Raw genomic sequence first — 12812 nt, 5'->3', positions numbered from 1 at the left:
GATAAAATAAGTTCCTGGTACTTTACTGGTGAGATTTGATCAAATGATTTGGAGTATCTCTTGACCCTGCGTATTTATCAAGCTAGCTCTAAGAGAAGTATTTGCTTCACCTGTTCTTTGCTCACATGGGAGTGAATCTTTGTATAAAAAACAGGAGACCCTTTTAAAAAAGTTCTTGTTATAATCCCTGAAATCACTTATGTGGAAACTATACTTCCAAGTTTGATCTCCAGCTTTTAGCCCCAGGAACTCCAGAGTTCACCAAATTTTGAGATGAGATTATACCATGTTTCAGAACGTACGTAATAAATTTCCCATTGCATCTTGAAATTCCAACTCCCCGGCTTAAATGGGCCATTCCAAGTGATACAAAGGTGACTTTCTCAACGAGATGGAATACATGTGTGTTGATCATAAAACTTAAACATATCCCACATTCCTACTGTGGGTGAATCGTAAATGCAAGTTTCCAGAAGTGACATTAATCCCAAAAGCCATCCCAGCCATCTTCGAAAGCATCCAAATGAGCGAAAGTGAAAACTTGTGACAGATATTTACAAACTAGTTTCAAACAGTCATCTTCCACACTTGGCTTACATTAGAAAATTTTTCTTAACCCAGAATTAGGGGTCATTACCAAAGAGAGGGCTTATTTCATAATAAGATGGGAACTTACCTCCTGGTAATGAAAGGACTTCCTGAGGAGGGGACAGAGTGGGAGAAGAGGGTGTCATTCATGCTGGTTACAGGTCTGGGTGGCCTAAAACGAAGTACAGTGTGGGTGGAAAGTTAAAACAAGTAAAAGTCACAAGTTAAAAACTATCCACCATCTCTCCAGGAAAAGGGCTGCAAAGATCAGAGATCTATCATCCCCAGGATCAACACAAAATTTTGTATTTTGCACTGAAATTATTTAAGTGTTCTGGGAAGTTACATTTCCTTGAAAACGTGGAATGTCCATTAACAATTAGGAGGAAGACCTCTGGATGCCATAGGAATATTTATCCGTGAGCTTTGAGTCTTGCTGTTTCACTGAGTCACATGCTTGAATGGAGCAAGGACTCTGGGGCAGCTTCAGATCCACTGTCTTCTAAAAGGAGAAGCTCTGAAAAATTAATGATAAGCAGAATCTACATCCTCTTGGAAAGCAGAGGATTCCTGGGGCTTCAGAAGCTTTTCCTGTGCTCCGCGTGACAATGGCCCTTTCTCAATATACCTGGTCTGGAGCGACTCAGTTGCAAAAGCATACCATGCCCTATTTGTTCTATGTGAAGATGCTGTCAAACACCACAGGGTTTAGTGAGTTTCTATTATCTGGATGTTCCGTATAATAGGGCACATAGTGCAAGGCATCCCATAAACTTCAGTTCTTCTCATATGATGAGAGAAAGAAAATAGGGTTCAGTATTTCTCAGAATTGTACACGGCCTCAAGCTCCGACTACACGGGGTCTGCCATTCCAACGGTATTTTCCATTATCGCCTGGCATTCTGTCCCTATCACTAAGGTCTTGGTTCAGGCAAAATGGTAGAGCTGAGATGCCTATCTCATCTCCAAGTGGTTTTTAGTCTTATGTTAGGTTCGCTGGAATATGCTCTATGAGATGGAATTGAGAGTTCAGAAGATGGATAATGAGGCAGGGCATCATTTTGAGTCAGAGGACATTTGATCTCAGGGTAGTTCCATATTCGAGTTTGACGGTGCAGAATTCTTGAACACTAGATATTAATCACAGTAGCCTACAGAATCTAGCTGTGTTGGCTTGATCAAGAGACACATTTGCAATGGTTTAGTTTCTACCTTAGGGAACCAGCTGGTGTTGGATTCCACAATGCAGAGATCCTGGGGAAAAGGTAGACTTGTTTGTCTCAGTGCGTTTATGGGAGTGGACGCGATGCTATAATTTTGACAGCACTATTTGCAAAAATTCACTGAAATTTTGGTTCCCGGTACTTGGTGCTGAACAGTATTCTAAGATTTTTAAAGACGTTATCTGTTGGATGAGGTCAAAATAGCGCTTAACTATTTTATCTACTGTAAATATATTAGCTGCAGTTTTGAAGACTATCTTAGCGTTTTGCATTATTTATCTAGGATGTGTCTTGGCCCACATGAGGCTAGTTTAAAACTAATTCTACCTTGAGCACAACACTTTCATCTCGTAAGAAGGATGTTAATTTTATGCAAATGTCCTATGTGATTTTTGAAAAGTTAGGTAAATCGGATTTTAAAACAGTAAGAAGAATGAAATACCTGCATTGTTAACTTTGCAAGAAGTTTGAAACTATCAACTTGACCCACGTTTCTGGTTTTCTTTTGTCTTTTTTAATTTTCCCTTTGTGCTCTAGCTCCAGGAAATGAGAAAACAAGTAGAGTTGGAATGCTTTTTACCGAGCCTAGTAAATTTACTCTATGGAACCTGGCCACCGCAAAGCTGAAACTGCAGTTTCTTAGCGAATGGCTTCATGTTTCAGGTTCATCATGGAAATGTTGAACTTGGGACACAACTATAACTAACCTTGGCACCAAATGGTGGCTGTCAAAGGAACTGAGGTTCCTATTTCCTCCATAATCAAATGAGAAGTTACTTTACCTAATAAGTAGGTCACGCTGGGAATTTTAAACGTATTTATTCTTATGAACAAGAAATAGCTCCACAAGATAAAGTCACAGGGATCTAGTGCAAACTTTTCCCTGTGGACGAGACCTTCACAGAGGACGTTTTTATAAAATTGGCATTTGTCTTGTGAATGGAAAGTGTTCAGCTGAAGGCAGAATTACCTTTAAAGTGGCCTCACGTTACTCACTTGTTTTGTGTCTCATAACCACTTATGATTATAAGTCTTTATAAGCACACAGGGGACTATTGAACTACTTACCAAGTATCACTTTTGGCAGCAAGGAATTGAATAGAATAGAGACTGTTAATCATGGTAAAATTGACAAGAAATACAATAGCTAAGAACAAATGCCAAAATACCAAAATGTCACCACTTGAGCAGCCTTATGTATCTATGATAATTTGGAATAGCTAAATGAACAGCATATTTTAAAATTAGAAGTCTTAGATACCCCTATCCAAAAAACAAAAAGAAAAAGACATGGGTATCTATTTAGGAAAAAGACATTTGAATAGTAAATGAGAGAAAAACGTCTAAAGTTAAAAACAGAAAAGAAATTCTGGTCTAATATAGATTGGGCATTCTGCGTGCAGAATTTCTTGTATGTTATTTCAATAATGAAATATTTTCTACAATTTGCATTTTAAAGTTGAGACATTCACCCTGGAAAAATATATTATCAGTGAGTATAGATCACTACTTTGATTCGAGGACTATTTGGAGAATCTGGTTAAATATATGGAACTTTTTCCAGAAAAAGGCATATTAGTGGAGAATTTTAAGAGAATCCTGAAACTCTTCAAGGAACTCAAATTGTGCAGAGATTGCCCTCAGTTAGTTCATTGAATAACACATCAGAAATTAAGGTTAAAAGTTTGTTTACTCATTAGCCAATTAAATAACACACACACACACACACACACACACACACACACACACACACCAGGCCGGAGCATGACGGGGTACAGGCTTTGTGCTAGGTAATACTGCAGTGTGACTGACCATGAAATTTATTTCACTCTGCCTCACTTCCTAATTTTGTCTCCAAGTGGGAGGAAGCATTCCTAATTCTGTTCCACTTCAAAGCTCTTAGAGTCAGGCTGTTCACATCCACTCTCTATTTTCCTTACACCCATCAGCTCTGATTGAACGTTGTTCTCTGGGGTGAAACTCTTAGCCAGGCTGGTAGGAAATGACTCCATGGCAGAGGTCAGACAGCATAGACTTGCTCTCACTTAGTTTTATTCTTTTATTAAAAACTTAGTGATTGTCTCTGGCTATGGGAAGAACAGTTGAGATCTTAATAAGAACAGCTCGTATGAGGTCGTTTTCTGCAAGTGACTGGCCCTTTGGGATACTCCCCAGATTTATTTACCCCTGGCTTATTTTCAGGATAAAAATTTCCAAAAATAAGTTAACCACATTCTACCTAATTGGCTTACATTAGTTTTTTGGATGCTTAGCCCATGCCCGCAACAAAAGCCTCCAGGCTGTGTGTATTGCTGAAGGCAGTGAACCCTCAAAAACACACGTGGGAGCAAACCAGACAGAGCCTTGTAGTATTTACATAAAGCCATAGACATGTCACAGCACAAATCATTTGATGGTATTTGCTTAGGTCCATCAGAGGAAAGAGTTACTACTTTCATAAAGGTCGCATCCATCACGGCATCTTTAATGGGTCATATTCTGAACTGCCTGAAGCATGGACATTGCCCTGGTGGATTCCTAATCTTGATAGGTCTGATCAGCTCAGCTCTGGATGTCAACAAGCAAACATAGGCCCTGCGGTGCAGGAGGTCCTGCTGAATGGTGCAAAACAAAAAGGAGTTTGTATAGAGGGGAGACCACCTTTTCTAGAGCCTTTCTGACATACCTTTGACTACATAATTCCTAACTGGGCACAGATGCAGACGATATGCTTGTTTCTTCTTTTCAGCCCAAGATAACACCAAGGAAGAAATATTTTCTTCTACTTCAGCCTCCCCTGTAATCTGGCCATGCAGGCCTGAGAGAGGCTCCCAGGCATGAGGCTTCTGGGGGGTGGAAAGAATGGGTGGTAGCACTCTTTCCTAGCCCACTCTCTACCCACCAAACTCACAAATACTTTGGAGAAAGAATTTTTTAGTCTATTTTTGGATGTTCTGATGAATTTTACCACCCAACTCTCCCTCTTCAACCTTCCCACGCACAGGTCATGATTCTTCTAAAGTTGTGTAGTTTAGGATAAGACAATGACAATTTCTAGATTTGTTGACATCTTTAAGATGACTGGCTCTGCAGATAAATGCAGCAAAGAGTTTTTATTTTGGGGACCCAAAGCACACATGATATTAAGGCTTAGTGCGCCTTAAAATTTTCTTAAAATTAATTCCATTGATTGTTAATGTTCAATTATAAAAACTCTCTCACATCTATATTTTATAATGATGCTTTCTGAATATTTTCCACCTACAGGTGATTTACATTAGTGTTGCATACTTTACTTGCACATCAAGACAGAAGTACTGTATACCCCTAGAGTAAAAATTATAATCATGTTATTTTCACTTTCTTTTTTTAAAAATTAAAATGTAAAATGTGGTCCCTGACAACAAACATGAATTTGCCTTGTATGTATGTGGACGTGTGTCAATGACGAAAGACATCTTTTCATCTGGAGGGCAGAGATACTCACACGATGTGCGCCAAGTTGAGTGGCTTCTCAGGCTGGTCAGGGAACATGGGGTGCAAGGGTTCACGGCTGGAAGCACAGCTCAGAGACTTGCTTAATGCATTAGTTAGCTTCTTAGCAGGTGATTTCTGGAAAGGAGAAGAAAGGTAGAAGTGACAATAACTAATATTTACGTAGTATTTTATGAGATGATTTGCTCTCACAATAGATACTCGTTCACTCACTCATTCATTCACTGGTTTATGCATGAAGTCTTCTGTGCGTGTCTACTCTAAGTCAGAGAGTTGGCTCAGTGCTGGGACTAAAGTGCCGGGACAAGCCACCAGAGTACCTGCTTCCTGCTGCTTAGTGTTAGCAAATGCTGTGATAAATGGAAGCAGTCATTGTGCATAGGACATCTGAGCTGGGACTCAAGGGACCAGCAGGAGTCCTTCTGATCAAAACTCAAGGGATTGAGAAGGTAATTCCAGATGGAGGAAGAAGAGACCCCACTCTGGAGACGAAAGCAGAAGGCAGATCATTGAAGTCCTTCTATGCCACATCAAGGACTGTGGTCTTTATCTCAGATGCAGAGGGAGACAATGAAAGAACTTAAATCATAGAGGTGACAGGGTCAGAGGTGATTCTAGAAGGATTGCTCCTGCTTAAGAACAGAAAATGATTTGGGAGGAGATAGGAGTGGACGTAAGAAGATGAGCAGAAGCTTTCACAGGCATCCAGGTGCAAAATGTCTCAGGTGTGGCTGGATACATCCAGTAAAAAGGAAAAGTGGAGCTTCAATTTGAGGCTTTAGGGTTTAAAATTCATGTTCTTCCCAGAGCATCATGATCGCTCTTTTTCATTTAGACCAGTGGGATGTTTATCTTAAAATCTTCCAGCCAAATCTATCAAAAAGAATCTATCACACTTAATAAATCTTTATGCCAACTTTTCCATGAGAAGCCACTTACAACTTTGTCGCTTTCTTTTACACACAGAGCCCAGAAGTGGCAATACAATGAAGTGACTTTTGTCTTCATTATTTAAAAGCTAAGTGATAGGGGGCATTTAAGAAGTCCCTCTTCTTCTGCTAGGAGATATAATTCTTAGAACATTTAAAACGCAGCCACAGCAACAGCCCTTCACCCCCATAAACACTGGAGCCTCTTTATCCTCTTGAGGAGACTGATTCTACTTTGGAAAGACATTGCCCTGCCATATAATTTTAAGAGCCCACGATCCCTAAGAAAGAGACTCCCAAACTGACTTTAGTATTTATATAAAACAACAATGAAAAAATGCTTAGTCTTTGAACACTAGCCCTCCAGGATCTGAGATAGAGCAAGTTTGAAAATTGGTAGGCTGCTGACCATAAGAAAATAGAAAGTGTTTTTTCCTATCTTCTGCACTAAATTGTATTTCATGATCTGTGTTAGTATATCCATCCTCAGCATGTGACATAACCAACGGTGGGAGGTGGCATCTGAACTGGCATAAAGCCCTCAGTAGACGATGCCTTAGTGAATCACTGTGATGCCTTGAATTCACAACCTGACAGATGCTAGAAAAAAAGTAATATATTTACACTGAATCTTGGTTCCCAATAATAATTCCTAGAGAGAACATTCCGATTTAAAATGCATTTTCTGAAGACCTCCTTTATAAAAAAAGAATAGTAAGTTCCTCTTTAATAAAGACTATAGGTTAATTGAAATACAGAAAATACAGAAAAAAACTCAAAAGAAGTTTGCATTTTCTTTTAACGCAGAAGTGTTCCAAGAGGGGTTGACAGGTCTGATGGTTCATGCAACAAAAACCAACCCATATATAGAGCAATACTTTCACAGAAGTACAAAGAACAACATCGGGGAACTGATCTTGGAGTGTAACTGAGACACAGGTCAGCCAACTAAACTGCGTGAACAGCAAGCTCATGGGTCAAATTCCTCCCACACATCCATCACATGGACAGACACTGACAAGTCATTTTTGGAAAGTTGGTCACTCACACTATTTACAAAAAGATGATTTGCTCATATAGACACAATCTCCCCTCCTCCAAAAAAGTAAAAAAAAAAAAAAAAAAAGACGCGTGGCTCACAAGTCTTTCCTTTATGCTCTAGTCGCTCACTTAACAGAACTTCGGAAACCAAGAAAAAAAGAAACAAACAATAATTTTTAAGCGATTCCCACAAACAAAATAAAACAAAACTTGGAAAGAGCCTTAACCTACTGTGAAAAAGAAATTATGTTCCAGAAGGTGCTTGGTCAGTTGTTATCTAACCCAGTACTGAGTTGTCTGTATTCCAAGAAGTAACATAGTTTGAGTCTTCCTATAGTTTAAGTCTTATGAAGCGACCCTGGATTCAGATACAACAATTAAGACATCCCAGTGAGGTGGGGGGTGGGACGGAAAGGAAAGGAAGGACTGTTAGAGAAGGTAGGTTTGCTCTTTAATTCTCTCCCCGTCCTTGATGTTCCCTTGCATTCTAAGCGACACTCATGCAGCCAAGTGTGTGTTGACTGGACCTGGCCTTACCCATGATGTGTACTCTTTCATTTGGTGTTGGTTGCTATGGGAACCACCGGCATGTCCCCTCCAGAAGCAGTCCTGACAGAGCTGGTAATTGTGACACTGTTGGCATCGGTAGCGGAATCCCATCATACTCTCGCTGTGGCAGTAAGAACATTCCACCGGATGGAAGACTAAGGGGGGTAGTAAATGGAGAAAAAAATGAGCAAATCAGAGTATGAGCCAGAATAAGGAAAAGTACAGCCGAATGGGAATTGCATTGTTTTGCTGTGTGCCATGATTTCAGATGATAGTCAATTTTGCCTGAGAGAAGCATCATGTTTATCCCTGGACTCTCGCTGTCCTTTTCAAGCATGTGTGTGGAAGGTGGAGGAAATGAAATGGGATAGAGGATAGGTCTTCTTTTAATACCAGATTTATGCAATGCCATTTGCTCTTTTACTCCCATCTCTTACACTACAAGAATATAAATTCCCCAAACTGACCCGTCTTTCCCCCAAACTGCTCTCTGTCTCTAGGAGACTAGCACAGCTCGCTGGAAGACTCAGAAGTACAATGACGAACACAACGGACTGTCGCATGGGTAGAGAGCAAATGTTAGAGAAATGGAAAATGAGAGGGAGAAAAAAGAAAGGGATATGAGGGAGAGTAGAAACACTGGATAAGAATGGAATTTTTTTTTTTTAATAATGGAGTGGCTAATGGGCTTATTTCATGAATGACGTTGCCTCCATTTAACATTTTTTTTTCTTTCCTGAGAGGCAGATGGACAGGCAGATGCCCAAAGAGATGTGTAAATTATCTGAATACAGTTCTAATTCAGGTAGTTCGAGAGACGCTTCACTCTCATTGGCAGACAATTTGAATTATAAAGCAGGTGAGGTAAAATACTTGAGACTTGAAGCTAACAAATAATCAGGTCCAAGTAACTGTCTACATGCTACCAAGCAATGGCCTTTGGTCAAGTTATTTATGTAACCACAATCACCGAAAGCTTCCATTTGAAGCGTATAACTACAGAGGAGCAAGGTACCATAACCTAATTTCTTTCCATCTCCTCCACCTATTCTTGGCCAAGTGCCCAGGAACAGTCAATGCCATGAATACCAGTATTGGAAGTTCATGCCTAAACATAACGCTATCATACTAAAAAATGTTCTATTCATTATTGAAATTCTTCTGCGGCTAGAGCCAGTCTGCAGCCACACTCCACTTGTAAGTGAGAGGCACACAGCGAGATTTAATGAGTTTATGGAATTGACTCTCCTAATTTTGCAGTGAGCCTCTAATGCCTTACGGATCAGGGAGAAAGGGTCTTTCGAAACTCAAAACGACTAAGCGACCTTGGCTTAATAACTGTAGACTTGAGAGAACAATTTCAATAATTTTAAAAACTGCCGTAGCTCAGTAGTAACTACTCACCATTTTCTACATTTGCCAGCCGATGCAGAAGGGGCAGCCAGACCAGACACTGCGGGGGAGGGTCGGACATGAGTGTGTCCAAGAAACCGTTTAAGGTGACCTTTTTCTGCATCAAAAAAACCCCACAAAAATTTAGAACAGAGAATAATGTGAATTTACCTGCTGTGTACATGCCCTTTGCGACTAAAGAAAGAGGACATTCCATTAACCTCTAATACATGAAGAACGAGAATATAGTCTAATACCTAAAGAGCTAGTTCTGAATTTAAACCATTGGTTGCTTTAACACTTAAACACACATAGGACTGGATTATCTCCATTGAGGCTGAGTCAATATTGTCATAGGGAGAGCGACAATTCTGAGAGGGTCGCTTTTGTGTATGAGGGGCAGTATGAAAACGGTAAGGAAAGACAAAGAGTAGACTTGCTCTCTACAACTTTACCCAGTCGTGGTAAAGCCACAATTCCCATAGCAGTCGCTCGGTCTTCTACATTTGTAGGACAACTTCCCTTCTAAACTTTCTCCACTTCTGTAAGTACTAAATACTTCATGGTTAATGTGAATGGTTCTTGCCATACAAGATTAGGAGGAAATCCTGTGAGGAGGGAGTGACCCTTCACTGTTAGAACAGTCTACAGTTTCAAAAATTCTTTTTCCCTTCTTGATATATCTTTCCTCTTAACTCAGTTTGCATCTGTCTGCATTATCCTGGTCCTTTCTGATATGGAAAAGGAATGGATTTTAAATTTCCTTCAAAATGACAAAAATAAGAAGTTATATGAATACATGATATTATAGCAGGATGAATAACAAAAAAATAACAGGTTTATATGCAAAAATCACTATTTTATTTGAAATTTTGAATTGTAGTATCAGATGGATGGGGTAGTTTTTGGTTTGCTTGCTTGTGTTTTTTTTTAATTTTATTTTAATTCCAGTATAGTTAACACACAGTGTTACATTAGTTGCAGGTGTACAATATAGTGATTCAACAATTCTATATGTTACTCAGTGCTCATCAAGATGAATGGTACTCTTGGGGCTCCTGGGTAGCTCAGTTGGTTGGGCGAAGGTCATGATCTCACAGTTTGTGAGTTCGAGCCCCGCGTCAGGCTCTGTGCTGATAGCTCACAGCCTGGAGCCTACTTCAGATTCTGGGTCTCCCCCTCTCTCTACCCCTCCCCTGCTCACGCTCTGTGTCTCTCTTTCTCTCAATAATAAATAAACATTAAAAAACAACATGATGGTACTCTTAATCCCCATCACCTATTTCACTCATCCCCCCACCCACCTCCCCTCTGGTCACCATCTGTTCTCTACAAAAGACCCCCCCAAAAAAGAAAGCAATCTTGAAAAATCTTGAAAAAGAAAAACAAAGCTGGAGGTGTCACAATTCTAGATTTCAAGATATACTACAAAGCCATAGTAATCAAAACAGTATTGCTGGCACAAAAATAGATACTTAGATCAATGGAACAGAACAGACAGCCCAGGGATAGATTTATATCTTTAGATAAGAAATCGGTTGTGAAGAACTATCATACCTTTTCAAGGCACCTATCTGATACTAGTCCTTGTAGTTTCACACACAAAATATTTTGGTACTCTTTAATTAATCTTTTTTATCAGCAGATAGTTACAATGGTAGCTTTCCCTCAAAATACTAGATAGCTTAAGTATTATAGGGTGGTAACATTATTATTAAAAGATATTTATGTAGGGGCGCCTGGGTGGCTCAGTAGGTTGTGTCCGACTTTGGCTCAGGTCATGATCTCATGGTCTGTGAGTCTGAGCCCCTCATTGGGCTCTGTGCTGACAGCTTGGAGCCTGGAACTGCTTTGGATTCTGTGTCTCCCTCTCTCTCTGCCCCTCCTCCCCCTCTCAAAAATGAATAAACATTGGGGCGCCTGGGTGACTCAGTCGGTTAAGCGGCCAACTTCAGCTCAGGTCATGATCTCGAGGTCCGTGAGTTCGAGCCCCGTGTCGGGCTCTGTGCTGACAGCTCAGAGCCTGGAGCCTGTTTCAGATTCTGTGTCTCCCTCTCTCTGACCCTCCCCTGTTCATGCTCTGTCTCTCTCTGTCTCAAAAATGAATAAACGTTAAAAAAAAAAATTAAAAAAAAATGAATAAACATTAAAAAAAGCTATTTATGTAAAGTATAAGTAATGAGACAACATTTTTTAAGAAGTTACCACAATTTGTAGTATCTGAAATAATCCTGTCTTTCAAAATAATTACTTGGAATGGCTTGTACTTTCTCCAATGAAGCAATGCAAACAATTTTAGAATTTCATCATTCAAACTGCTGTTATAGCCAGTTTATGAAGCACAAATATAAACTGGTCTTATTATTTATTTATATTTGTGTTGCCTCTTCTTATACTTAAAAAAATCTTATCCATTTTGATCATGAGACTGGCTGAAAATCACTCCTGGAAGTCTCCAAAAATGCTATTATGATTTCAACACATATAAATTTTTCATCATTGAGGATATATAAGAAAATTATGGAATAAGACAGTCTATAAGATATTTCAAAAGGAACTTTGTGCTGTGGTAACATCATATATAAATCTTATTGAACAGGTAGGTTGTATTAAAATAAAAGACAGTCATCAAGGGGTGCCTGGGTGGCTTAGTCAGTTGAACATCCAACTCTTGATTTTGGCTCAGGTCAATATCAATGGTTGGTGAGTTTGAGCCTCACATAGGGCTCTGCACTGACAGTGTGGAACCTGCTTGGGATTATCTCTCTCTCCCTCCCCGCCCCCCCTTCTCCCTCTCGTTCTACTCCTCCCCCACATGTGCATGCTTAAGTTTTCTTTCTCTCTCTCTCTCTCACAAAATAGATAAACTTAAAAAAAGTCATCTAGAGAAACAAGAAACAAAATGAACTATTGGAACTACACCAAAATAAAAAAACTTCTGCAGAGCAAAGGAAACCATCAACAAAACAAATAGACAACCTACAGAATGGGTGAAGATATTTGCAAATAATACATCTGATAAGGCGTTAACACCCAGAATATATAGACAATTACACAACTCAACACCAAAAAACCAAATAATCCAATTAAAAATGGGCAGAGGACCTGAATAGATATTTTTTCCAAAGAAGATATACATATGGCCAAGAGACACATGAAAAGATGCTCAACATCCTAATCATGAGAGAAATGCGAATCAAAACCACAGTGAAATTTCACCCCACACCTATCAAAATGGTTAGAATCAAAAAGACAAGAAATAACAAATGTTGGCGAGGATGTGGAGAAAATGGAACCTCAGGCACTGTTGATGGGAATTAAGTTGGTGCAGCCACTGTGAAAAACAGTATGGATTAAAAGTTCTATTAAAAATAGAACTACCATATGACTCAGTAATCCCACTAGTGGGATTCACCCAAAGAAAATGACAATACGAATTCAAAAAGATATATGCACCATTGTGTTTACTGCAGCATTATTTACAATAGCCAAGATATGGAAGCAGTCCAAGGGTCCATCCATAGAGGAATGGGTAAAGAAGCTGAAAAAAATAGGCTAATAAACTTGTGTTTTGAATTAATTCACAGTATTTTAA

At 39.4% G+C, this 12812-nt stretch overlaps 1 protein-coding gene across 30 annotated transcripts in view; it reads right to left on the bottom strand.

The window, feature by feature from the left end:
• Window positions 1–12812, bottom strand: part of DTNA (dystrobrevin alpha) — a 355255-nt gene that overhangs the window by 62704 nt on the left and 279739 nt on the right. For all 30 annotated transcript variants that reach the window (XM_053902550.1, XM_053902552.1, XM_053902551.1 and 27 more), the window contains 4 exons: window positions 9230–9335; window positions 7814–7980; window positions 5299–5423; window positions 677–760 (listed from right to left, as the gene is read on the bottom strand). In XM_053902550.1, the coding sequence (XP_053758525.1) occupies window positions 677–760; window positions 5299–5423; window positions 7814–7980; window positions 9230–9335 (482 nt within the window). The remainder of the gene's footprint in view (window positions 1–676; window positions 761–5298; window positions 5424–7813; window positions 7981–9229; window positions 9336–12812) is intronic.

Source organism: Panthera pardus, unplaced genomic scaffold, assembly GCF_024362965.1.
Source record: "Panthera pardus isolate Hobbes unplaced genomic scaffold, ASM2436296v1 HiC_scaffold_15, whole genome shotgun sequence".
Taxonomy (NCBI): Eukaryota; Metazoa; Chordata; class Mammalia; order Carnivora; family Felidae; genus Panthera; species Panthera pardus.
The sequence above is the reverse complement of the archived record's forward strand: the minus strand, read 5'-3'. Positions and strand labels throughout refer to the sequence as shown.